Source organism: Euprymna scolopes, chromosome 27 (genome assembly GCF_053919585.1).
Source record: "Euprymna scolopes isolate OS-2025 chromosome 27, ASM5391958v1, whole genome shotgun sequence".
Classification (NCBI taxonomy): domain Eukaryota; kingdom Metazoa; phylum Mollusca; class Cephalopoda; order Sepiida; family Sepiolidae; genus Euprymna; species Euprymna scolopes.
Window position 1 is genome coordinate 92591500 of NC_136508.1, and position 26617 is coordinate 92618116.

General features: G+C 33.3%; 1 protein-coding gene across 4 annotated transcripts in view; it reads right to left on the reverse strand.

Annotated features, from left to right (window-relative positions):
- The window catches only part of LOC145248990 (uncharacterized), a 351345-nt gene that overhangs the window by 122640 nt on the left and 202088 nt on the right, over positions 1–26617 (reverse strand). For all 4 annotated transcript variants that reach the window (XM_080110828.1, XM_080110829.1, XM_080110831.1 and 1 more), the window contains 2 exons: positions 23300–23437; positions 10807–10944 (listed from right to left, as the gene is read on the reverse strand). In XM_080110828.1, coding sequence (XP_079966954.1) covers positions 10807–10944; positions 23300–23437 — 276 coding nt within the window. The remainder of the gene's footprint in view (positions 1–10806; positions 10945–23299; positions 23438–26617) is intronic.

Sequence of the window (26617 nt, forward strand, 5' to 3'; positions counted from 1 at the left end):
TAGTCACCTGTATATGTTATCAACAATCACACCTTCAAATAATTGTAACTATATCTTTAGTCACCTGTATATTTTATCAACAATAACACCTACAAATAATTGTAACTATATCTTTAGTCACCTGTATATGTTATCAACAATAACACCTACAAATAATTGTAGCTATATCTTTAGTCACCTGTATGTTATCAACAATAACACCTACAAATAATTGGAAGTATATCTTTAGTCACCTGTACATGTTATCAACAACAACACCTATAAATAATTGTAATTATTGTCTTGTGTCACTGTATATGTTATCAACAATAAAACCTATAAATAATTGTAAGTATATATTTAGTCACCTGTATATGTTATCAACAATAACACCTACAAATAATTTTAACTATATCTTTAGTCACCTGTATATGTTATCAACAATAACACCTACAAATAATTGTAACTATATATTTAGTCACCTGTATATGTTATCAACAATAACACCTACAAATAATTGTAACTATTTTCTTTAGTCACCTGTATATGTTATCAACAATAACACCTACAAATAATTGTAACTATATATTTAGTCACCTGTATATATTATCAACAACAAAACCTAAAAATAATTGTAACTATATGTTCAGTCACCTGTATATGTTATCAACAATAACACCTACAAATAATTTGAAATATATCTTTAGTAACCTGTATAGGTTATCAACAATAACACCTACAAATATTTGTAAGTATATATTTAGTCACTTGTATATTTTATCAACAATAACACCTACAAATAATTGTAATTATATCTTCAGTCATCTGTATATGTTATCAACAATAACACCTACAAATAATTTGAAATATATCTTTTGTCACCTGTATATGTTATCAACAATAACACCTACAAATAATTGAACCTATATCTTTAGTCACCTGTATATTTTATCAACAATAACACCTACAAATAATTGAACCTATATCTTTAGTCACCTGTATATGTTATCAACAATAACACCTACAAATAATTGTAACTATATCTTCAGTCAGCTGTATATGTTATCAACAATAACACCTACAAATAACTGGAAATATATCTTTAGTCACCTGTATAGGTTATCAACAATAACACCTACAAATAATTGTAATTATTTTCTTTTGTCACTGTATATGTTATCAACAATAACACCTACAAATAATTGTAATTATTTTCTTTAGTCGTCTATATATGTTATCAACAATAACACCTACAAATAACTGTAAATATATCTTTAGTCACTTGTATATGTTATCAACAATAACACCTATAAATAATTGTAACTATATATTTAGTCACCTGTATATGTTATCAACAATAACACCTACAAATAATTGTAACTATATATTTGGTCACCTGTATATATTTTCAACAATAACACCTACAAATAATTGTAACTATTTTCTTTTGTCACTGTATATGTTATCAACAATAACACCTACAAATAATTGTAACTATTTTCTTTAGTCACCTGTATATTTTATCAACAATAACACCTAAAAATAATAATAACTATTCTCTTTTGTCACTGTATATGTTATCAACAATAACACCTACAAATAATTGTAATTATATATTTAGTCACCTGTATATGTTATCAACAATAACACCTACAAATAATTGTAACTATATATTTAGTCACCTGTATATGTTATCAACAATAACACCTACAAATAATTGTAACTAGTTTCTTTAGTCACCTGTATATGTTATCAACAATAACACCTACATATAATTGTAACTATATCTTTAGTCACCTGTATATTTCATCAACAATAACACCTACAAATAATTGTAATTATATCTTTAGTCACCTGTATATGTTATCAACAATAACACCTACAAATAATTGGAAATATATCTTTAGTCACCTGTATATTTTATCAACAATAACACCTACAAATAATTGTAATTATTGTCTTTTGTCACTGTATATGTTATCAACAATAACACCTATAAATAATTGTAAGTATATATTTAGTCACCTGTATATGTTATCAACAATAACACCTACAAATAATTTTAACTATATCTTTAGTCACCTGTATATGTTATCAACAATAACACCTACAAATAATTGTAACTATATATTTAGTCACCTGTATATGTTATCAACAATAACACCTACAAATAATTGTAACTATATATTTAGTCCCCTGTATATATTATCAACAACAACACCTAAAAATAATTGTAACTATATGGTCAGTCACCTGTATATGTTATCAACAATAACACCTACAAATAATTTGAAATATATCTTTAGTCACCTGTATAGGTTATCAACAATAACACCTACAAATAATTTGAAATATATCTTTAGTAACCTGTATATGTTATCAACAATAACACCTACAAATAATTTGAAATATATCTTTAGTCACCTGTATATGTTATCAACAATAACACCTACAAATTACTGGATATATATTATTTGTCACCTGTATATGTTATCAACAATAACACCTAGAAATAATTGTAACTATATCTTCAGTCAGCTGTATATGTTATCAACAATAACACCTACAAATAATTTGAATAATATCTTTAGTCACCTGTATAGGTTATCAACAATAACACCTACAAATAATTGTAATTATATCTTTAGTCACCTGTATATGCTATCAACAATAACACCTACAAATAATTGTAACTATGTCTTTTGTCACCTGTATATGTTATCAACAATAATACCTACAAATAATTGTAATTATATCGTTAGTCACCTGTATATGTTATCAACAATAACACCTACAAATAATTGTAATTATTTTCTTTTGTCACTGTATATGTTATTAACAATAACACCTACAAATAATTGTAACTATTTTCTTTAGTCACCTGTATATGTTATCAACAATAACACCTACAAATAATTGTAATATCTTTAGTCACCTGTATATGTTATCAACAATAACACCTACAAATAACTGGAAATATATCTTTTGTCACCTGTATATGCTATCAACAATAACACCTACAAATAATTGTAAGTATATCTTCAGTCAGCTGTATATGTTATCAACAATAACACCTACAAATAATTGTAACTATATATTTAGTCACCTGTATATATTTTCAACAATAACACCTACAAATAATTGTAACTCTTTTCTTTTGTCACTGTATATGTTATCAACAATAACACCTACAAATAATTGTAACTATATCTTTAGTCACCTGTTTATGTTATCAACAATAACACCTACAAATAATTGTAACTATATCTTTAGTCACCTGTATATGTTATCAACAATAACACCTACAAATAATTGTAACTATTTTCTTTTGTCACTGTATATGTTATCAACAATAACACCTACAAATAATTGTAACTATATCTTTAGTCACCTGTATATGTTATCAACAATAACACCTACAAATAATTGTAACTATATCTTTAGTCACCTGTATATGTTATCAACAATAACACCTACAAATAATTGTAACTATATATTTAGTCACGTGTATATTTATCAACAATAACACCTACAAATAATTGGAAGTATATCTTTAGTCACCTGTATCTGTTATCAACAATAACACCTACAAATATTTGTAAGTATATATTTAGTCACCTGTATATTCTGTCAACAATAACACCTACAAATAATTGTAACTATTTTCTTTTGTCACTGTATATGTTATCAACAATAACACCTACAAATAATTGTAACTATATATTTAGTCACCTGTATATGCTATCAACAATAACACCTACAAATAATTGTAATTATATCTTTAGTCACCTGTATATGTTATCAACAATAAACCTACAAATAATTGTAACTAGTTTCTTTAGTCACCTGTATATTTTATCAACAATAACATCTACAAATAATTGTAATTATATCTTCAGTCACCGTTATATGTTATCAACAATAACACCTACAAATAACTGGAAATATATCTTTTGTCACCTGTATATGCTATCAACAATAACACCTACAAATAATTGAAAGTATATCTTCAGTCAGCTGTATATGTTATCAACAATAACACCTACAAATAATTGGAAATATATCTTTAGTCACCTGTATAGGTTTTCAACAATAACACCTACAAATAATTGTAATTATATCTCTAGTCACCTGTATATGCTATCAACAATAACACCTACAAATAATTGTAACTATATCTTCAGTCAGCTGTATATGTTTTCAACAATAACACCTACAAATAACTGGAAATATATCTTTAGTCACCTGTATAGGTTATCAACAATAACACCTACAAATAATTGTAATTATTTTCTTTAGTCGCCTTTATATGTTATCAACCATAACACCTACAAATAATTGTAAATATATCTTTAGTCACTTGTATATGTTATCAACAATAACACCTATAAATAATTGTAACTATATCTTTAGTCAACTGTATATGTGATCAACAATAACACCTACAAATAATTGTAACTATTTTCTTTAGTCACCTGTATATGTTATCAACAATAACACCTACAAATAATTGTAATTATATCTTTAGTCTCCTGTATATGTTATCAACAATAACACCTACAAATAATTGTAATTATATATTTAGTCACCTGTATATGTTATCAACAATAACACCTACAAATAATTGTAACTATATATTTAGTCACCTGTATATGTTATTAACAATAACACCTACAAATAATTGTAACTAGTTTCTTTAGTCACCTGTATATGTTATCAACAATAACACATACAAATAATTGTAACTATATATTTAGTCACCTGTATATGTTATCAACAATAACACCTACAAATAATTGTAATTATATCTTTAGTCACCTGTATATGTTATCAACAATAACACCTACAAATAATTGTAACTATATCTTTAGTCACCTGTATATGTTATCAACAATAACACCTACAAATAATTGACATCTTTCTGCAAAAAACTAAAGTTGTCAAATATATCAAGATGTGATGAATCAACTTACCTTCCGTAATTAAGTTTATTTTTAACTAAAATTTGTAGAAGAAAAATTTGTACCAACAATAGAATTTATCTTTAGATTTGAGGGATCTTTATCCCTGAAATATGTAAATAATCAAAGGAGATTATAAAAACATGGGATTGCAAAGAAGTGAATTTGTCTACTAAACAGTGTTCAAACATGTTTTTTTCTCACATATACACCCCCATATGTATGCACGAACATACGCATGCACATACGCACACACATGCACGCATATACACATCCTCATACACACACTCACAAGCATATATACGTATACACACACACCCACACATTGTGCGCACACACCCGAATTTGTCCACTACACAGTGTATAAGTGTCCAAATAATTTGTGTGTAATGCTTTGTTGACTTGAAACGGTTTTGTCCCTCAATGTTGATGGCAATTTTTTCATTGGGTGAAGAATGATGCTTCTCAACAGTTGTCTGGAGCTGATGTCGTGAGGCAATCAACGAATAAAGAGATGCTGTTTTTCCAAGTTAATTTACGTGGAAATCAATCAGTGTTGTTATTATTGAATTGTTTAAATCTTATGATGCCTTCCACACAAAACACAAAAGTTTAATGAAAATGAACTTTTCAAAAATACAAAGCCTATATTTGATCACTTTGGTTGCTAAAGTGAAAATGCACGCAGAGTTCTAATTTTGACGCATCATGTCCTGCAACCATGTTCAGAAGGAAATGATGAAATTATGGAGTAGAATTTCTGTTTATAATGTCTAATGTTTTTAATGTATTGTACTTTCACAATTGAGAATCAAATTAACACATTGGACTTGGTGAACATAAGTATCTTTGCTGTTCCTGAATTTTTGAGATCAGGATTGGTTAGTCATATTATTTGTATTCATCGGACTACTGCTCTCATCTTGAGTGAGATTTTCACAACGTTTCGGTTAATGTAACCTCCGACCTTCTTCAGGTGTATCTTGTCGAATACGGGAACGTTTGTGTTTATTGAACTCGAAAATATAAGCAATAAAAATGTTTTATATAAATTCAAACATACAAAATTAACATATGAACTTGAAAGCAAGTAGAAAAATGCTGTATTGAATTGCTTGCAACAATAAATGTTGATCATTTCCTGATGTGGTGGATGTGACTGTATGAGTGCGGCTGTCGATAGCGAGACATGTGTCTTTAGTTGCATGTCAATGGCAAATATGTGTGAAAAGCTTAATAATAGAACCGTTCAACACAAGGAATGATGAAAAGTTCATATTCAAATCTAAGGTGTTGGCTACATAAATAAAGTTCAAAACTTCTACTCGGCCTTTGTGTCAAGATCAAAGTGTAGTATCTGTCCTTCGTATGCTGCACTTCCATTTCTTGTTCTCTTTCGGTGGAGGAGAAATCCTTCACGACTGAGACAATTTTTATTTTTGTACCTTTCCTCCACGTTAAAAAACGACCCTGGTGTCTAACTCTGTCCCGTGGGGAGGCATAGTAAATAGGTACATAAATAAAGTTCAAATCTAAGGTGTTGGCTATATAAATAAAGTTCAAATCTAAGGTGTTGGCTACATAAATAAGGTTCAAATCTAAGGTGTTGGCTATATAAATAAAGTTCAAATCTAAGGTGTTGGCTATATAAATAAAGTTCAAATCTAAGGTGTTGGCTATATAAATAAAGTTACAATCTAAGGTGTTGGCTACATAAATAAAGTTCAAATCTAAGGTGTTGGCTACATAAATAAAGTTCAAATCTAAGGTGTTGGCTATATAAATAAAGTTCAAATCTAAGGTGTTGGCTATATAAATAAAGTTCAAATCTAAGGTGTTGGCTATATAAATAAAGTTCAAATCTAAGGTGTTGGCTACATAAATAAAGTTCAAATCTAAGGTGTTGGCTACATAAATAAAGTTCAAATCTAAGGTGTTGGCTATATAAATAAAGTTCAAATCTAAGGTGTTGGCTATATAAATAAAGTTCAAATCTAAGGTGTTGGCTATATAAATAAAGTTCAAATCTAAGGTGTTGGCTACATAAATAAAGTTCAAATCTAAGGTGTTGGCTATATAAATAAAGTTTAAATCTAAGGTGTTGGCTATATAAATAAAGTTCAAATCTAAGGTGTTGGCTATATAAATAAAGTTCAAATCTAAGGTGTTCGCCATATAAATAAAAAAAGGTACCATGAGTAAAAGAAAAGAATATTGTTTTAAAAAATATGTCAAGAAATATGCAACAAACCATATAAAACAAAACTCAATAAATAGCATTTAAAATAGTTGAATTCAAGAATAAAAATACTGAAAATTATTTGCATTTTCACTCATGGCATCATTTGTAAAAAAGAGTAACATTTGCTTTGATTTCTATTTTAAAAATAAAAAATTTTTCAAGGGAAATAATCCAATCTTTTAAAAGGAATTTTTATGAATGATTTTTGAAATCTTAAAAAAAGATTCAGTTATTAGCTTTTTTTTTTTTTTTATCTTATTGGCAATTAATATACAATGATTTTAATAAGTTTGGATTTCTGCCGGCTTGTTTAAAAAAAGCCATTATCCATAATCCTCCTTCCACGGACGAGAAGGTTATCAACACCAAAGGTGGTAGGTAACTAATTTTGCATATCAACTCCATTACACATTTAACAAAAAGCTGAAATAGTCAGATAAAATTATTTTACCTTAAAGTTTTTAACTTGTATATGTATAAATAATTAAAATTAAAATTTTTATTACTTAAAAAATTTAATCAAATTTACTTTTTACTTATTTTTACATCATTTACATTATTTTCATTTTTATCTATCATTTTTAAAAATGAAATTACATTTGAATGAGTTCTATTTCGAAAATGAAAGATTTATCAAGGGAGGTAACTCAATCTTTTAATAGAATTTTTATGGGTGATTTTTGGAATCTAAACAAAACAATGTAGATATTAGTCTCTTGTTTTGCTTGTCAATTAATACCCAATCATTTTAAGTAGTTTGGACTATTTACTTACAACCAAATGCTCTTGAGGTTGTACTGGTTTGTTTAGGGAAAGCGATTATCCTTCTTCCAGTGAAGAGAAGCTCAACATCACCAGAGACAATACGCAATTAATTTTGAATATCAATTCCAATTACTCATTCAGCAAACATTTGAAATGGTGAAGTAAAATTCTTCTACCTTCAAGTTTTTAATTCATATACGTTTTAGTAATTAATTAGAATTAACATTTACTCATCAACATAATTTGATGCCTCTGTTCAGTCTCGAAAGACAAAGAGGCAGCTGTGCATGTAATTGTGAGGCAAAGGTTGCACAATCTCTAACCACACATCTCCTGAATTGGCACTGTTTGAGTCCAGTGGCAAGGAGAAGTCCAGGACAACTGGAAACAATGCCAAGATAAGAGGAGAGCACATGCAGCACCTGGAATTCCCAAATCGTCACCCATTAAGTACTGACCAAATTCAACATTGCTTAACTTTGGTTATTCAGTGGGAACAGGTGTGTCAATGTGATTATACGATACGCAACATAATTACAAGGTTAATTATATGTTGAATTGTAAATCTAAAATGAGAAATGAAAAGTATTGGCCCCTGATTTATTGGGGAGGGAACTATGTTTTCAGTGGCATCCGTGCGTGCATCTGTGCATGCCTCCATTAGTCCAGACGATTGCCAGATAACCGTCCATCAGTTTTTCCTGAAATTTTGCTGCAACTTGTATTTCATAAAATAGATGTGCATAGTAAAAAAATTTTTTTTTTTTGCAAAAATTCCCATTGCATCCCCAGGGGCTCAAAAGAGGTCAAAAATGCCCCAAAATGGCCAAAAAATGATACGTTTTGCCTCATTCATTAAATTTTTCTGAAACTTAGCCAAATGCTGATGACATGACCATCTATGGCAACACATCTAGGGCCGTAAATGACAAAGTTCTCTCTGATTCTCTCTCCTCTGATCTTGAGCGCGTGATACAGTAGGGGAAGAGGTGGCTGGTTACTTTTAATGCATCTAAGACCAAGCTTCTATCTTTACATCATCAATGCTCTGATCCCCAGCTGGCATCAATTGAAATGGATGGCTTTCGTCTAGGGGAGGCTCCATGCTTTGATAAGCTTCTGGGCTTGACCTTTACTCTTGACCTGAAATGGAACACGTACATCAAGTCTGTTGCCAAGGTCGCTGGAGAAATGGTAGAATCCTTCTACCGCTCCAGAACATATCTCACTGCTGATCCAATTCTCTATCTATATAAAAGCTAAGTAGGTCCAAGGATGGAGTACTGCTGCCACATCTGGGCAGGAGCTGCTAAAAACAGCCTATCCTGCCTTGACAGAGTACAAAATAGACTTCGTGGCCTAGTGGGGATGCCCTTTTCTCTTTCCTGCAACCTTTCTCCCACAGAAGAGATGTTGCGAGTCTGTCTTTGTTTTATTGTTATTTCCATGGCAAGTGCTTATCTAAGCTCCAATCTCTGGTCCCCCTCCCCAATCTTTTGTGAAAAACATCCGTCTGGCTGAAACCACTGTCAATAATTTTCCCCATTCTTTATTTGTGCCTAAATCAAAACATAGATTCCATGAACAAAGCTTCTTTTTTAGAAGTGCACGTCTGTAGAACTCTGTTCCGTTTGCCTGTTTCCCACCTGACTACAACTTGGATGTCTTCAAGTCCAACATAAACAAATTCCTGATGAACCGCCCCCTTAAGTAAGACACTTTATCAAATCTCCATTACTAACGATTATTACGATATTATCCCATTGACTACTGTACACGCAATAACCCTTATCCCCAAGTGGCTTCCGGTCCTTGATAAGTAGTAACTCTCATGTAAAAAAAAATAAATAAATAAAAAATATGTGGAGTCCATTGTTCTTAATATAAATCCAGTATGGGTGACCCTGGCAAAATTCTGGTTTTCATCCCCGAGGACTTTTAGCGCTAAAAACGCCCCTTTTTGTGGCTCTTTTCTCATATTTCTAAACAAAAACTTGATATGTCTGACTATATAGTGGTTTTTCATGGTGGTCAACTCAAATTATGTGTTAAGGCTTGAAAATGCACCGTTATCTATTTACACTGGGATTCGTTGTCCACAGGGGCTCAAAAGAGGTCAAAAACTCCCAAAAATAGTAAAAAAATGACACTTTTTGCCCCATAGCGTTTGATCCATCCATTAACTTTTCCTGAAACTTGGCCAAAATGTGGAGGCCATTATTCTTAATAAAAATTCAGTATGAGTAACCCTGACAAAATTCTGGTTTGCATCCATCTGGGACTTTTAGAGCTAAAAAAAACATGCCTTTTTGGAGCTCTTTTTTCATATTACTAAAAAATTTTATATGTATGTCTATATAGTGGTTTTCCAGGGTGCTGAATTCAAATATACATGTCTTAGGGCATAAAACTGCACCATTTGTCTATTTTCACTGGATTCGGCGTCCCCATGAGCTCAAAAGGGGTCACAAATGGCTCAAACTTGCAAAAAATGACACCTTTTACCCAATAATTTTTGCCCCATCCATTAGATTTTCTGAAACTTGGCGAAAATGTGAAGGCAATGTTGGCCCTTCACAATTCTCACATTCATCATTTCCTCATTATTTTGTGGTGTCATCTCGCATGCAGCACCAGAGGGGGACCACGCACGCGCGGTTTGTTTATTTTTTAAATGATTGGATTTCAATATTTTATTATTAACCATTAATATAATTTTTCATTCAATTTTTAAAATATTTTTTCATTCAAATTATTTGAAAATTTTTAATGAAATTTACTTTTTAATTATTTTTACTTCACATTATTTTCATATACATTTCAATTATTCTTTAAATATAATTCAATAAATTTGCTTACCTTGTTGGCAGTTATCTCCCTTGTATCCTGCTGCACATTTCCCATCACTGCATTTCCCATTTATTTTACTACATTTTCTGTTGTCTTCACAATGACAGAACTTCTCACATCCACTGCCAAATTTACCATATGGACATTCTGAAAAGATTAAAAAAAAGAAACATAAACGAATAATTTCAGTTATCAAGAATAAATTTGCTAGCAGCATCATTTATCTGTTGCTTGCTCATCTGGAAGAAAATGAGTTAAAAGATAAAATCACTTGCAGTCTTCACTTTTACTGATACCATTCCACTCTCCAACAATTGCTGAATAATAGACTTCAAACTCACAGATTTAAGTAATGTTTAAAACCTTTTGAAATCAATATTATTTATGGATTATTCGTATGATTTTGATTCTTCAGCTTACTGTTCTCATCTTGAGTGTAATGTTTATAATGTTTTGGTCAATGTACCCTCTGACCTTCAGGTGTATCATGTCGTCCTCAGGAATGTTCGTCTAACTTGTGAATGCCATACAAATTCTACAGATAACCAATCCTTATTTAAAAAAAAATCAGAAACATATGGAGTTGATAACATTTATTACAATTCTTAAAGCTGTTTTTTGGCTCATCTTTGAATAATATCCAAAACAACTGAGTATTCGCATCTGATGATTTCATTGAATGACAGCATCAGTTGCACAAATAAGAAATACACTTCATCACTCAAAATCTTCAAAATCAAGATAACAGTTGGAGTATCAAGATTCTAAAGCAATATATTAGGTTGAAAAGAAAGTTGTTGCGGAATTTTTAATTTTGATTTCAAATGATGTATTTTCAAATAAGTTTTCATTAGAATACCTTTACTTTATTTATCATTTTAAAAAACGTTTTTTGCTCTATCTAATCATTTAAATTATTATTGTTTTAAAACAATTATGTTTTCTTCTCAGAATGCTGAATAAAAGATGGAAAAAAAGCAAATTCACACAATTTTGTTTCTTGAATTCAAGCTAGGCCGAACAGCTGCTGAAACAGCTTGCGATATCAATGAAGAGTTTAGCTCAGGAACCACAACTGAACACACAGCACAATGGTGGTTTAAGAATATTCATGGCAGCAACAGGAGTCTTGAAGAGATGAGCGTAATGGTCAGCCATCAGATGTTGACAACGATCAATTAAGATTTTTAGTTGAAGCCAATTCATGCACAACTGTTCAAGAACTTGCTTCTGAAATAGATGTAACAGATACGACGATTTCCAACCATTTGAGAGAGATTGGAAAGATAAAATAAAATTTGATACATGGGTCCTTACGAATTGAATGACAACCAAAAGAAATGCTGTTATGAAGTGTCATCTTCCATTCTTTTACATAAGAACAACCATTTTCTTGCAATGAAAAGTGGATTCTCTATGACAACTGGTGATGCTCAGCACAGTGATTAGATGCCGATGAAGGTAATGCTGACTGTTTGATGGTCTGTGACTGGTTTCATCCATTACAGTTTTATTTAATGCAGGCGAAACTATTACGACAAAGAAGTACTGTCAACAAATGAATGAAATGCATGAGAAACTTCAACAACAACACCCAGCATTAGTTGACAGAAAATTCACAATTCTCCTCCATGATAATGCCCGGCTGCATGTTGCTAAACTGACCCTGCAGAAGTTGAACAAATTGGGCTACGAATCTCTGCCTAATTCGCCATACTCTCCAAACTCCTTACCTACCGACTCCCACTTTTTCAAGCATCTCAACAACTCTCTGCATGAGAAACGTTTCAAAAACCTAAATGATATCAAAAATGCCTTAAGCAACTTCATCGCCACCAGAACGCAAGATTTTTATGTAATTGGCATAAATACACTTGTTTTGTGTTGGCAAAAATGTGTTGATTCTGATGGTGCTTATTTCGATCAATAAATTTTTATTTGAGCCAAGATATGTTCATGTGAATTTAAAAGTTAAAAACCACAAGAACTTTCTTGTCAACCTGATAATGGAGCATTCAAAGTTTAGTTTTGCATTGCGTGTTAGTTTATTCCTTTAGGATATGCAGCACTTCCACTTGTTAACTGTTACCCCCTCCTTGGAAGTTGACCAGAGGTTGGAGTTTCAAAGGAATAAACAGACGAAACCATGAAACTTTACCTGGAGGTAAAGTAGAAACCACCAATTAATAATTTTCAAACGTGAACTAATCTTTAGTGGGACACAATGTTCAAGGTTTTAATTATCTGGTGCAAAAATGTAGAAGGATTCTGTTAATCATACTCCAAAATATCCCATAGAAAACTTCCATTGCTAAAGTGAAGTCAGGTTGAGTCAAATTAACTCGGAACAGAAGTTTTTTAAATTCAATTGGAGAAACTGTTGGGGTTAGAAGCTGTAGCAGATGAAAATTGCAACAAGCACAAGCAGAAGCGAATTCTTGCAGTTTAAGATTTTAAATCTACTTTCTTCCTGGCTTGTCCAATCACAAGCCAGCTCTCAGTCATGTGACCGAGTGTATATAACATGAAATCGGCAACAAGCTCTCTCTCTTTCTCCTTGGCTACTGCTGACAGCAGACATCACCTGGGCCCTTTGGTCCCAAGCTAGTGTGAGTACGTACAAGCCAACATGGCTATCTTCAAACACCGACTTGCTTCCATGTGCGGTTCACACACGTACTCTCTTTCCTATGCTGGGACTTAATCCTTTACCTCTGTCTCTACATACACACGCATGCACGCATGCTCCTACAGCACCTATACACAAGAACACTTTTCTCATGAAACCGGGCTGTCTAATCAACGTCTCCACATCAGAAACTCTTTTCACAACTACTATAAATACAAGAACATATGAACAATGAACTAATTTCTCTTTCAACAAACCTTTCTAATATCCAATCTATGTTTCCAAACAAAAACACATTCAGCTACTAATCTGTTTCTCTCTTATACATGCTACTAACGAAGATAGCCAATAAAGTTGTTTTTTAAATGTTAAAATGATAATTTCTTTTGTTGTCTTATCTTTACAAACCATTTTAAAAATGAGAGTCTCCTTTTGACATACCATTTAGAACCACAGGTTCTATAAATATTGAAGCAAGATAATAGAAAATTTCAATTTTTATTTTTAAAAAAAATCAGAAGAGCAATTTTTTCAGACAAAATTAAAAATTAATAAATTTAATTATTATTTAGTGTCAATTTAATTACAAAAATAAAAAATCAAGTTATCATTTTTTTGTTTCTTTTTAATAATTAGCAGAAACAGAAAAAAGGTTTTCAAATAGGCCAAAAGTAAAATAAAACCAACAATTTAAAAAAAAAACATACAGTTGACAGTTTGATGAGATATATTCATCTGTAGAAGAGAGAGAGGTCAACAAGGTTCATTGAACTCAAAATTTGATGTCATAATAAACTTCCAGGATTATCTCCCTTTAATAGAACTCTTAAATGTACTCCGCTAACAAAAAGATGACTACCATGCATACTATAACAGCAATAAAAATACTAGCACTGTGTCGGAATTTTGGGGTCATTATCGAAATTTGACTTTGTTGGGAAACAAGTTAAAAAAAAAGAAGAAAAAGGAAAATAGCAATGCAACAACACAAAGAAAAAAGAAAGAACAAATATGAGACCCTGAATCAAGGTTTAAAAAGTCCTAAGTTTATTTGGGAAAAAGTGAGTGGTTGGTTGCTTTTTGCTTCCCAAAAGTGATGTTAAAAATTACCATATTAACAATTTTATGAAAAAATAACAAAAGAAAAACGTTCAAATTACAATTAAAAGAAATAATACAAAAAAGAAATACAATTTTACAATGAAGTCTCGAAATTAGACTTCCCAAAAAGGAAGGGGACATTCTCATTTCCCTTAAAATAAATAAGAAAGGGCTTACTTGAAAAAAGGGGTTCTGAAAGGAAAAAAACCTGAAACAAAGAAGAGTTCTCAAAGTTCTTTTAATGTTTTTTTTTCTTCTTCTCTGTCTTTTTATCGACCTTTCTTCAAAACAAACAAAACCTTCAAAAGATTCAAGAGTTGGGCTCTCACTCACCCAAAGAATGGAGTCCGAATTAAAATTCTGTTTCTCTCAAAAAGTTGTCAGACTTCTTCTCATTCGCTACAGTAAACTTTTCCTTGAAAGAAGAATGAGGAAATAAATTAAGAATTAGCTCCTACCTGTGATTGTAGCAAGTTTCGGCTGCTACAAGTCACTCTGTCCATGGTTTGCAAGAGGGAGAAATAAAAAATGTTGACAAGCACTGTCAACGCTTTCTCCTTTTCAATGAATGGTGTATTTCAGAACACCTCAATTTCAAACCGTTCCAATAAGGGCTCTCTACCCTTAATAAAGTTGTTGTGTAATGCCTCCTTGAGAAGGTGGTTAAGGACTCTTATTTCTCTGGATTCTCGGCACGTGTCGTCTAGACTCCTCGGAGGTTGTTATATGAATCTGGTATGCTGAAAGCGAATATCGAAGCGGAAGGCAGGAAGAAAGACAAACAATTTTAGTCTATCTACAGAAGCTTAGTTTTTGCAAAATTATGTACAAAATGTTTTTACAATTCTCATTCAGATTTTACAAGTTCTTTTCAAAGTCTCAACTCTCTTCACAGTCAGCGACAGATGGATGGATGAGGTGGGGAGGGGTCACATCTGTTCTCGGATTCAACAAGCAATCTGCTTTGAAACTCTCCACTCACTCTGATCTGAAACTCATCAATTTTTGCACGACAGTCGTATATATAGTAAGGTATGTGGATAGGGTGGAAATTCTCCCCAGTCAATAAGATTTCGCCACAAAATCTCCACGAAAGCTTTTAGGGTTTTGCATGGGTACAATTCCCACACTGAAATCTAAATTACTCATTCTCCAGGCCAGGTGTCAATTCTGACATCCGACCCTGAGTTCATTTAAGGCCAGACAAGGTTCTAAGTGAAATTTCCTGTTGTCAACTTTTAGCCATAAAAATATATTTCTCTGGTTTTCAAACAATATCTATTTTAACATGAAATAAAATATATATATCTATCTTCTCTATCTTAAATCATTGGGTTATCTGGCGTCACCCAGGAATAAAAAGCTACTTCAGCGTAGTTCCAATGCTCCTCAATGGGGGATTACGTTACAGTTGAATAAATTGTTGTATGGTCACTGATATGATGGAGTTCCGGAAAAACGAGTCTTGCTCTCAAGAACTCCTACCTAGAACTGATTCGAAAGACGTGCAAAAAAAGGGATTGCTGGGGCTGTTTTCTAAACAGCCAATCACTAACAAACTTCTTCCACTGTTCAGAGATCAGAACACAGCAACTATCCCATGGGTGAAAGGGAGATAGAGTGACGCACGCACGCACATACTCACACAATCATTCACAGACAGATCATTCGTTTCTTATGCTTGCTAGCTGAACAGGTAGGGGAGAAACGAGATGGGGTCGCATGAAAATCAAGACGTCAACAAAAACTGCTGACCCCCCCCCTCCCCCATCTCTCTTTGCACTGATTGAAGGAAGCATATAGTTTAAAAAATAAAATTCTCAAAACTGTAATGACTAAGAAATCTGCTATTCTGTGCTAATTTTTCTTGTGAATTTATCATATTTGGTATAAAACAAAAGCCACTCTATTCAATCAGTGTAGAGAATGGGGACACCTGATGAGTCGGACAAAAATGGAACACCAGTCATCATCTGGTGTTATAAATTTAGCACTAATCTCGGACTTGGGAGACTTTTAAGTTAACTTTACATGGTGCTAAGAACAGGATTTATTTTTACAGGATTATTTTTTTCCTGAAATTTAAATAGTAATGGCGTCAGGACAACGTGATGACAAACATTACTTGCAGCTAGTTAATCAGTTGATAAATTTACAAAAAAAAAAGTTTCACGCTAGCAGGGTAAATGTGTCAAACCAGCTCCACACTAAAAAAAAACGAATAAACCTGTGATTGAGGATGGTTACACCAACAGGGACTTATTATTCATCGACACATGGACTCGGTACAAACAATTGTGCAGTTTAATCGACTCCATGGAAATATGCAATGAGTTAAAAACAGCTTGCTCGAATAAGGTAAACAGACTTTTGTCTGAACTAGTAGGGCCCAAAGTTTTCAATATCGCCACAGAAGAACAGCTTCTATGGTATATACGGCTCATTGTGGTGAAAGGTTTACATCAAGAGGTGCAGTGATATAGATTCCACAATACAAGACAGCAAGAAGGGGAGGGTCCCACACAGTTTTTTAGCAAAGCTTTGATCCCAAGCAAGGTTTTGCAATTTTACTGTGCAGTGTCCTAACGGGAGCTGCCAACAGACTCTAAACTATTTGGAGGACATGGTAGCTGGCCAACTATATTGTTTGAAATGGGTGCCTATAAAAGGGGATAAAATTCTGATACCAAAGCAGCTTAGAGCTTAAGTAGTAGAGGCACTGCACTCCGCCAATCAAGGGGAGGCGGGGCATCAAGGTGGGAATGGGATTTTGGCTAACGCTAACCAATGATTATTTTGTCCCAGTCTAGACACTAGTATCAGAGACAAACAAGGGCGCAATGTCAAAAATGCAATTCAATCACTCCATCCCAACCGAGAGAACTACTAATGCCACCCTCGAACTCAGAATTCCCATTTCAAAGGACTGTTACGGATCTACTGGATATGCATGGGAAGATTTACATGGTATATGCAGACCGATACACCAGCTGAATTGAGGTTGTCCCGTTATCTTCAGGGAAGGCTACAGCAGTATGTGATGCATTGAGGGGTTGATTCTGCACATATGGTGCACCAAAGGATATATGAAGGGCCATCGTTTGACTGACTGGAGTATAAATCATTCCTGGGAGACTGGGGTGTAAAGAGACATATCATCTGCACATTATCCCCAAAGTAATGGCCGAGCTAAACTGACCATAAAAACAGCCAAAAGAATACTCATGGACTGCTGGCTATCGGGCAGCACGGGCGATGAAGACACATAGGAATACGCCCCACAAGGACCTCGGATTATCACCAGCTAAAATGTTATATGGTCAAACAATAAGGTATCACCTCCCTATACTTCGCAAGAAGCACTGTTTTATGATCATTGGACAGAAAGCAAAGAATTAAGAAGAAAGGTGATGGCAAAAAGGCATACATTAAATAAAGAACAGTACAACATGCACAGTCATCCACTCCAACAGCTTTAGATCGGCGAATCTGTTCAGGTGCAGAATCAGGCAGAAACATATTCGTGATGATGGACAAAACTGCGGTGAGTTGTCGAGACCATGTGTAATAGACAATACCAGATACAGTTGAATGGAAACGGCAGAATCACACTACACAATTGTTGTTTCCTCCAGAAAATCAAACCTATCATGGATACGCAAGATTATTCTCCCGTACAACCACCTCCCCAAAAGCCAAGAATAGAGGACACTGTATCCCTGTCTAACATACATGAGATGATGGATGTGGCAAAGATGGATGATAACGTAGTGATGGTAGATGACACATCTAACAGATATGGAGGTGGAAAACCAAGACTCGATTAGACACAAACCTATGAGTTTGATCTCACAACGCAGCAGGAGAGTAACATAAGCACCAAGACCATTGTCTCCACAAATGCAAGAATCAACTCAACTACATGGAACTTTCCAAAGCACATTGAACTCAAATTTGAATTCTGGGAAATAAAATGGAAATAAGATCTTAACAATACACAAGTTTCATTTAACTCTAATTCTAAAGATTGAGGAGTCAGAATCAAGACTGTCAGTCATTGTGCATAGAAAAACTGGAGCTTGTATACAACTTCTATGAGATGACAGAAATTGAAACATATTTCTCCTCTGTGTAAAGTGGACTTAAGTCTTCCGAGTCCGAGACTAGCACTGAATTTATAACACCAGATGATGACCGGTGTTCCACTTTTTTCTGACTCATCTCATCAGTCTTCTCCATTTTCTACATGCCTCCTCCCCCGCCTTATGACCGGTATTTTTGGGGAGGTGATTGTACGGGAGAATAATCTGCCGTTTCCATCCAACTGTATCTGGTATTGTCTATTACACATGGTCTCGATAGCTCTCCCCAGTTTTATCCATCTGACATAAACTGCCGGAATATGCCGAGTTCTGCCAAGCAAATCTTAAAAACATTAAGAAACAGAGAATAACAACATTCATCATTGAAAAAAAAAATCGAAAAACAATAAAATAAAATATAACAACAACCTCCAATCAATAAGGGTATGTTCAGAGCCCACCCTACATTCTTTTCCGGCATAGTTAGATTAATTGCCATGTGTTGCTCCATTATTTAAAATCAATAAGAAAGTTTTTTATCCCCTTTTCTTCAAATTTATCAAAAAGTGTCTGCTTGGATTCTTATAGGCTAATCACTTTTGTTGTCGCATTCTGATTGGCTAATCAACTTGACCAGCACTCAACATATTTCAGTGGTTTGCATAAGTTTCCGATCTACCCCTACTGGATATTTATGAGAATCCAGTTTGTAATATGCACTAGTACTGAAAAATTTTGTAGGAAGTTGGAACACATTGAAACATAGGTTACGTACAAGTTCTGTTTTTTCTATCTATGCATAACTGCTGACACTCCATACTTAGACCCAGAAAATTCTGAAAGAAGACTAAGATCAAACTTGCCAATTGTCAAAATCGCTTGAATTAAAAATCAGACTTGATCATTTGCTACTGTTGTGTGCATTTTCACTTTAGCAAACAAAGCTCTGATTTTGATTAACTTTTTCATGTGTAATGTCTTGCAACCATGTTCAGTACTATGAATAAAGTTGCTAAATACACCGCTGATCAAAAATTTAATCCTGCTCCAGTTTCTGAAGATGGCTTAACAAAGTTCATTTTTTTTTAAATATTGTTTGCCATTTCGATAAACCTCTCTTGTCATCCATCCCCAAACATCTTCAATTGAGTTCAAGTCCTGTGAGCATGCAGGATGTCCCAAGAGATGGACTCCATTTTCTTGTAGAAAGCTCAAGGTCCGTATTGCAGTGTGAATTGCAGCATTATCCTGTTGGAATAACCATCCATCCCACACAAACGATGACTCTCCATCATCAAAGATGCTTTTTGTAGCATAACCAGCTGCTGTCTGACAACCTGAACCACCTGGAGCTCCATCGTCCATCTATAAGAAAAGGCACCTCATACCATTATAGACACTCTACCACTATGACGTGTGGAAAAAATTTCAAGACGCATGTTTTAGTCATGCCAGCATTGCTGGGAGCCATCAGGACCATCTAAATTTAATTTTTCTCATCAGAAAACAGGACTTTCTTCCACTTCTCAACGTCCAAGGTTTGGTATTCACGACCAAATCTCAAACGGTCCACTTTGATTTTCCATAATTCTCAGTGTTCTTTAGAAAGTTGCAAATAACAGTTTTACTGCGATTTACCTTAGCTGCTATCGCATGCTGTGACAGACCTTGCTAATAAAATAATTAGTTTTTGGACACGGAAAAAAACCCAAAAAAAGCATTTATTTAAGCAGCAGAAAGTTAGACAGTGTTTGTATTGGATAAAGAAGGAATGAAAAGTTCTTTGGCCACATTGATCAGGCAGCCATTCTCTGTGGAGTTCCAGATTGGCAGCAGTTGTCTTCTGTGAAAACCGTCAATGCTGCTATGTCGAGTGGACAGGGATGGGAGATAAGGGAGAGAGATGTCTGGATTTGAGTTCCCTCTACTAGCTGACCACTGTTCCCAAAAGAGGCTAAAGAAGTTCTTTAGGGGACAAGTGAATCAATGCACTCTGCCAGCTGATTGGTCAGTGTGTCCTGAATCACTCAGTGGGGGGAGGGAGGGGGGTGCATTAATTCACAAGATAAAATAGGCTTTTTTTGTGACTTCTACACCCTCTTTCACTTAACTCAAACTGAGAGTTTAACAAAAAGTGAATGCAGTTGAAGTGAAAATGTTCATATCAATGTTAATGACATTGACTTTTGAAAAAATTAAAATCCAAAATAATCTGTTGTAATTTGATAACAAAATATATATTAAGATATCTCTCTCTTTCTCTCTCTCTGTTACTCTCTCCTTTTTTGTCTCTATTTGAAAACATTAAAATCAAAAACAATCTGTTGTAATTTAATAACAAAATATATCTTAATCTCTTTCTCTCTCTCTCTCTCTCTGTTACTCTCTTCTTTTTTGTCTCTCTCTCTATCGCTCTCATGATGAACTTGATGACCCATCAGCAGATGTAGCCAACAACAAATCACCCCTTAATCTAAAGAGGATGTACCTATTGTTTTATTGTATCTAACACTCAGGAAGCTGGTTGCCATGCCCAGATCATAACAACCATTTCAGAGACATTCTCATGGCACAAACAAACCAAGACACTCCACGCAAACAATATTAACGCACTCAGATGGGATCGGAATTAGGAGTATGCTGCTTTCATTTAAAGAAGCAATGATTTAAAGAAAAATAACTATCCATCATTTTTCTGTTTTTGTTTTCAGATTTTTTTAATATGATTTGCATGAAAAGTTGATTTTGTCTAAAAACAATATCTGAGGGATGCTGATGGTGCATCCAACCTTTAAAAATGTTAAAAATTTAAACGGTGATAAAGTAAACCTTGAGAAAATATAAAAACCAGAGTCCAACAAATGCGAACACATAAAACAGATATCAAATCAATGATGATGATAGAAATCATTGTATGTTTGCATCTGAGGCATCTATTTCTTTTCATGTTGAAAGTGTTTCTCTTCTCAGCTGACAAGAGCACTAAAACATGTCTAATCTTGTTTTCCAATTTTATTTCTTTTTTTCAAAAGTGACAAGAAATGGCCAATGTTATTTTAATATATTCTCCATCTTTTTCAGATTAATTGAATATTGATGAGCTTCATTCAAACTGATTGGCAGTTTTACTATAAATTCTAACTTGAAACAAAGATGTCAACTTCACAAACTAAAAAAAATAAAGTGAATCAACACAACAAAACAAGATAATATATATATATTATTCCTTATTGGAATTTTTTATTTTTGAGATGAGCATTGTGTGTTAATTTTTATTTTATTCCAATAAGGAATAATATATATATATTCCAATAAGGAATAATATATATATATATATATACCAATCGGTACGGACCCGACTATGGAAGATCAGATAATAAATAAATGTGGATTTATAAGATCAAAGAATCCAACCTTGATCGCCCTTCGGGGCCCGTGGCGCAGTTGATAGAGACGTTGAATCTCTACGGTTCCAGATGAACATTGTCTGAAGATAGCGGTTTCAATCCCACCCAAAGCGTGCCAGAGGTAATTGGTCAAAAATGTGGTGAGACGACAACAACTACGGATGGCAGTGATGGCTGAGAATGCAGTTAGGAGATTCGAAGTTCCTATCCGTCGCGGTTACCACCTGACGAAGGCCAGAGGAAGTTGGCCGAAACGTTGTGCATCAATAAAAAGATAAGATGAGACTAATAGTCCGAAATAAAATAAAAATTAACACACAATGCTCATCTCAAAAATAAAAAATTCCAATAAGGAATAATATATATATATACCAATCGGTACGGACCCGACTATGGAAGATCAGATAATAAATAAATGTGGATTTATAAGATCAAAGAATCCAACCTTGATCGCCCTTCGGGGTCCGTGGCGCAGTTGATAGAGACGTTGAATCTCTACGGTTCCAGATGAACATTGTCTGAAGATAGCGGTTTCAATCCCACCCAAAGCGTGCCAGAGGTAATTGGTCAAAAATGTGGTGAGACGACAACAACTACGGATGGCAGTGATGGCTGAGAATGCAGTTAGGAGATTCGAAGTTCCTATCCGTCGCGGTTACCACCTGACGAAGGCCAGAGGAAGTTGGCCGAAACGTTGTGCATCAATAAAAAGATAAGATGAGACTAATAGTCCGAAATAAAATAAAAATTAACAAAACAAGATAACATTTAAAAAAGTCATTTGCAGTAAAAACAACAAACATTGTAAAGGTAGTTGCTTTGTTGAATTTGAAATATGGACATGTTCTGAAAAGGACAATTTATCTCATTTGCATATACGTTTTAAAAACGTTCTTATTCACCTGTGTGCGATTTCTGGTTGCAACAGCATCACTTATTTAAAATTAATTTCACTGGAAATTCTTTTTGATATTTATAACTAAACCTTTTAAGAATTCACTGCCTTAATAATAATAACTAGAATTTTACGCATTATATTCTTTTATATTTCTTTTCATAGCTTCAAAAAGTAGAAAATATAATCTATTGTTATTTCTCTCCTTTGATTTAATTAGATTCATTTAATTCAGATACAAACTGAAAATGCAGAAAGAACAAAAATGACTTTCTGTTGACAGACATAAACATGCGAGTAGGCAAACGATTCATACATCTTTTCATAATAGAAAAAAATATCAGACAAAATCAAAAGTGTTAAAGTAGAGTTCAGTAAACTTGCTTACCAGTTTGGCAGTAATACTCCTTGTATCCAGCTGCACATTTCCCATCATAGCATCTCCCATATTTTTTACCGCAGTCGTGATAGTTTGCACAATGACAAGTTTTCAAACATCCACTACCAAATTTACCAATTGGACAAACTGAAAAAAAGAATGGAGATAAGACATAAATCAATGAATTATTATGATTAACTGAGTTTAGATCAAAACCAAATTAGATTTCTTTGCTTTAACATGGACATCTTCGTAAACATTTTATGCGAAAGGCAAAAGAAATAAAAGTGCAATCCTATTTCAACTTTAACAAAAAATAAAAATAAAATCTAAGTAAAAAAGACAGAATCACTGGGTTTTGTTGTTTTGTTGTTATTCCATTTTATGAAGCCAAACTAAATCGCATCTTATCGGTTAAAAGAAAATTTTTTTAAAATTATTTAATTATTTTTTTTTAGTTCCATTTTTACATTGGTTCAACTTTCGACAAGTTCAGCTACTTTAAAAACATCTGCAACCTCCCAATTTTCTTCATAAAATCCATTCTTTACAGCATAACTAGCAGGGAGACCTGATGTTGCCAGGGATTGAATGAGGATCAACGAATGTTCCTCCATTTCCAATACTTCTATTGTCATTGAAATCAGTGAAATCGCCTGCTCTAGTTGGGAATCCATCATAGTGCACCAAGAGGAAGCTTCACATGTCTCTCCACAGTGACTTAATCCTCAATACATTGTAGTCTACATTGCACTGTAGAGAATCTGTTGATTTTATAAAATTACTTTTATATAATGGCTTGAATTAAAGTTTAAAATGCAAAAGTCAAGTATCATGGTGCAATTGTGCTCTTAAAAGAAACATTCATTTTGAACATGTCCTATGTCTTATCAAAGAACCTACTGTTGATTTTATATTCTGGACCCTTCTGCTTGTGCGGTGATAAAACTTCTAAAATACACTTGTGATGTTAGACCATATAAGAATGTTAACTTTGTGTCAAAATTGGACCGTTCCTTCTTTAATCAGATTTTTAGATTATTGATTTTCAATATTTCTTGGGGCATTCCGATACAAAACCTATCTAAGAACACTCCCAGACACAGAGTATATTAATGCGAAATTTTTAAAAAATCAACCCGGCTGTTTCCAAGTCCACAGGAAATGAACACACACACACAAAAACCCACACACACAAATTTTCTTTTACATATAAGTAAAGATAATAAAATCAATCAATATTATATGAATATCTAACACTAGTTACATTTTTGAAATGCTGAGAGAACTTGTTTCAGCAATTGATTACTACCTCATGAAATCCCAATGTTTATTGAGGTGAGCGATCAAATTGTTTTGTTTTTTTTCTACCATGTTGTATCATAGTCCATTTTACTAAGCTATTAATAATGTTTAGGAAGTATTCAATCTATAAATAATAATGAAAAGTATTTTAGATCTTTGAAAAAGCCAAATGAATAGTAAAATGTAACCGGTGTTGTCCAGCAACAAAAAGTAGTATATAGAATGTAATAATGAGAAAATAAATAAAATAGCAATGTTTATATAAGAACCATTTACGCAAATATTGCCTAATTGTCTCTGAATGGCACATAGTGTTTAAAATGGCATAAAAAGAAACTGTTAATGGACAATTGTTTCATTGACTCTGAAAATGGCTTTGTGTTTGCTGATTGGCAACCTAATAATCGGTTATTTAGGCAATAGAAAGTCTTATCTTACCTTGAAAGAGTTCAAAATAGACTTTGTAGTCTAGTGGGTGATGCCCTTTTCTCTTCCTTACAACGTTTTTCCCACAGAAGAGCCATGGTGAGTCTGTCTTTACTTTATCGTTATTTTTATGGCAAGTGCTCATCTGAGCTCCAATTTATGGTCCCACCTTACCAAACTTTCACAAAAAAAACACTCGTCTAGCTGAAACTACTATCAATAACTTCCCTCACTCATTATCTGTGCCTAAAACAGATTCTATGAACAAAAGCTTCTTTCTTAGAACTGCACGTCTGTGGAAATCTCTTCCATTTGCCTACTTTCTAGCTGACTACAATTTGGTTGTCTTCAAGTTAAACAAATTCTTGATGAGCCATTCCCCTTAAGTAATCCAATTTACAAATTTTCCACTACTAACGATTACTACGATATTGTCCCATTGACTACTGTACACTAATTAACCCTCATCCTCGAGTGGCCTCCTGGCATTGATAATGCTCCAATGTAAAATTTAGAAAAAAAGAATTTGAGAATGTCATTCTGAAAAAAAAAGAGTAAATGAAAGGATTGCACTGTCTGTAGGTGAAAAATTGAGAGTAGTTGCAATAAAATGTTTTTCTTTGCTTTTGATTAGCTACGAATTATTGCAGTTTGTCAACTCTGTCCTTCATTAGAAAATGTAACACCTCTTTGATTTAAAATAAAAAGGAGAATTAAGTGTTAACTCTTGTAACAATGAAGACGAAAATGAAGGGTTATTAGCTTTGAAATGTATGCACTGTTTCGCACATTGAGCACTCGATTTTCAGTGGAAAAAAGAAATTGTAATAAGACTTTTTACAATCGCAATTATTTGCATATGAGGAGAACAACTACTTGAAAGGCAGGTATTTGAATTTTTGAAAGTTGAGGGAGATTTGTTGATGTTCATTGTGGTGTTGGTAAAGGTTAATTTCCTTACAGAATTACAGTAACTACATTCAAAAGATCAAAATTATGGAATAATAATGGCAAAGTTAGATGAAACTTGTCCATTTCGAAAAAAGTTTGGACTAAAAATCAAGCTTATATTCTCACGTTTTCACAATCTCTATGCTCTTACAAAATATGAATACGCTCAACCAAATTAGGTGAGTAAACATTAGCGAAAATTAATTTGCAAAAAGAAATTTTAACTGTTGCTTAGATTAGATAGGTTTAAAAAAAGAAATTAAATCTTTAAAAAAAAAGTAAAGATATTGATATAATAGTCAACATAAGTTACCTCCCTTTACTGCCGTTGTATCACTATCTTGGATATAAGTGAGTTTGGTGAAGTTTGCCAAAGCAGTTTTCAATTGTTCGAAGGCCTGTAGTGCAGGTCCTTCCAAAACTAACTGTTGGTTTTTGGTTCGGATTTTTAACAAGTCCGTTAAAGGTGCGAGTAACGTGGAACAGTTAGGCAAAAAGCGTCGGTAATAGTTAATTATGCCTACAAAACGGTGTACTTGTCTGACAGATGTCGGTAGAGGGAAATTCGAAATAGCATTTACTTTTTCAAGCAAAGGGGAGATTCCATCCTTGTCAATTAAATGACCGAGAAATTGAACTTCTTAG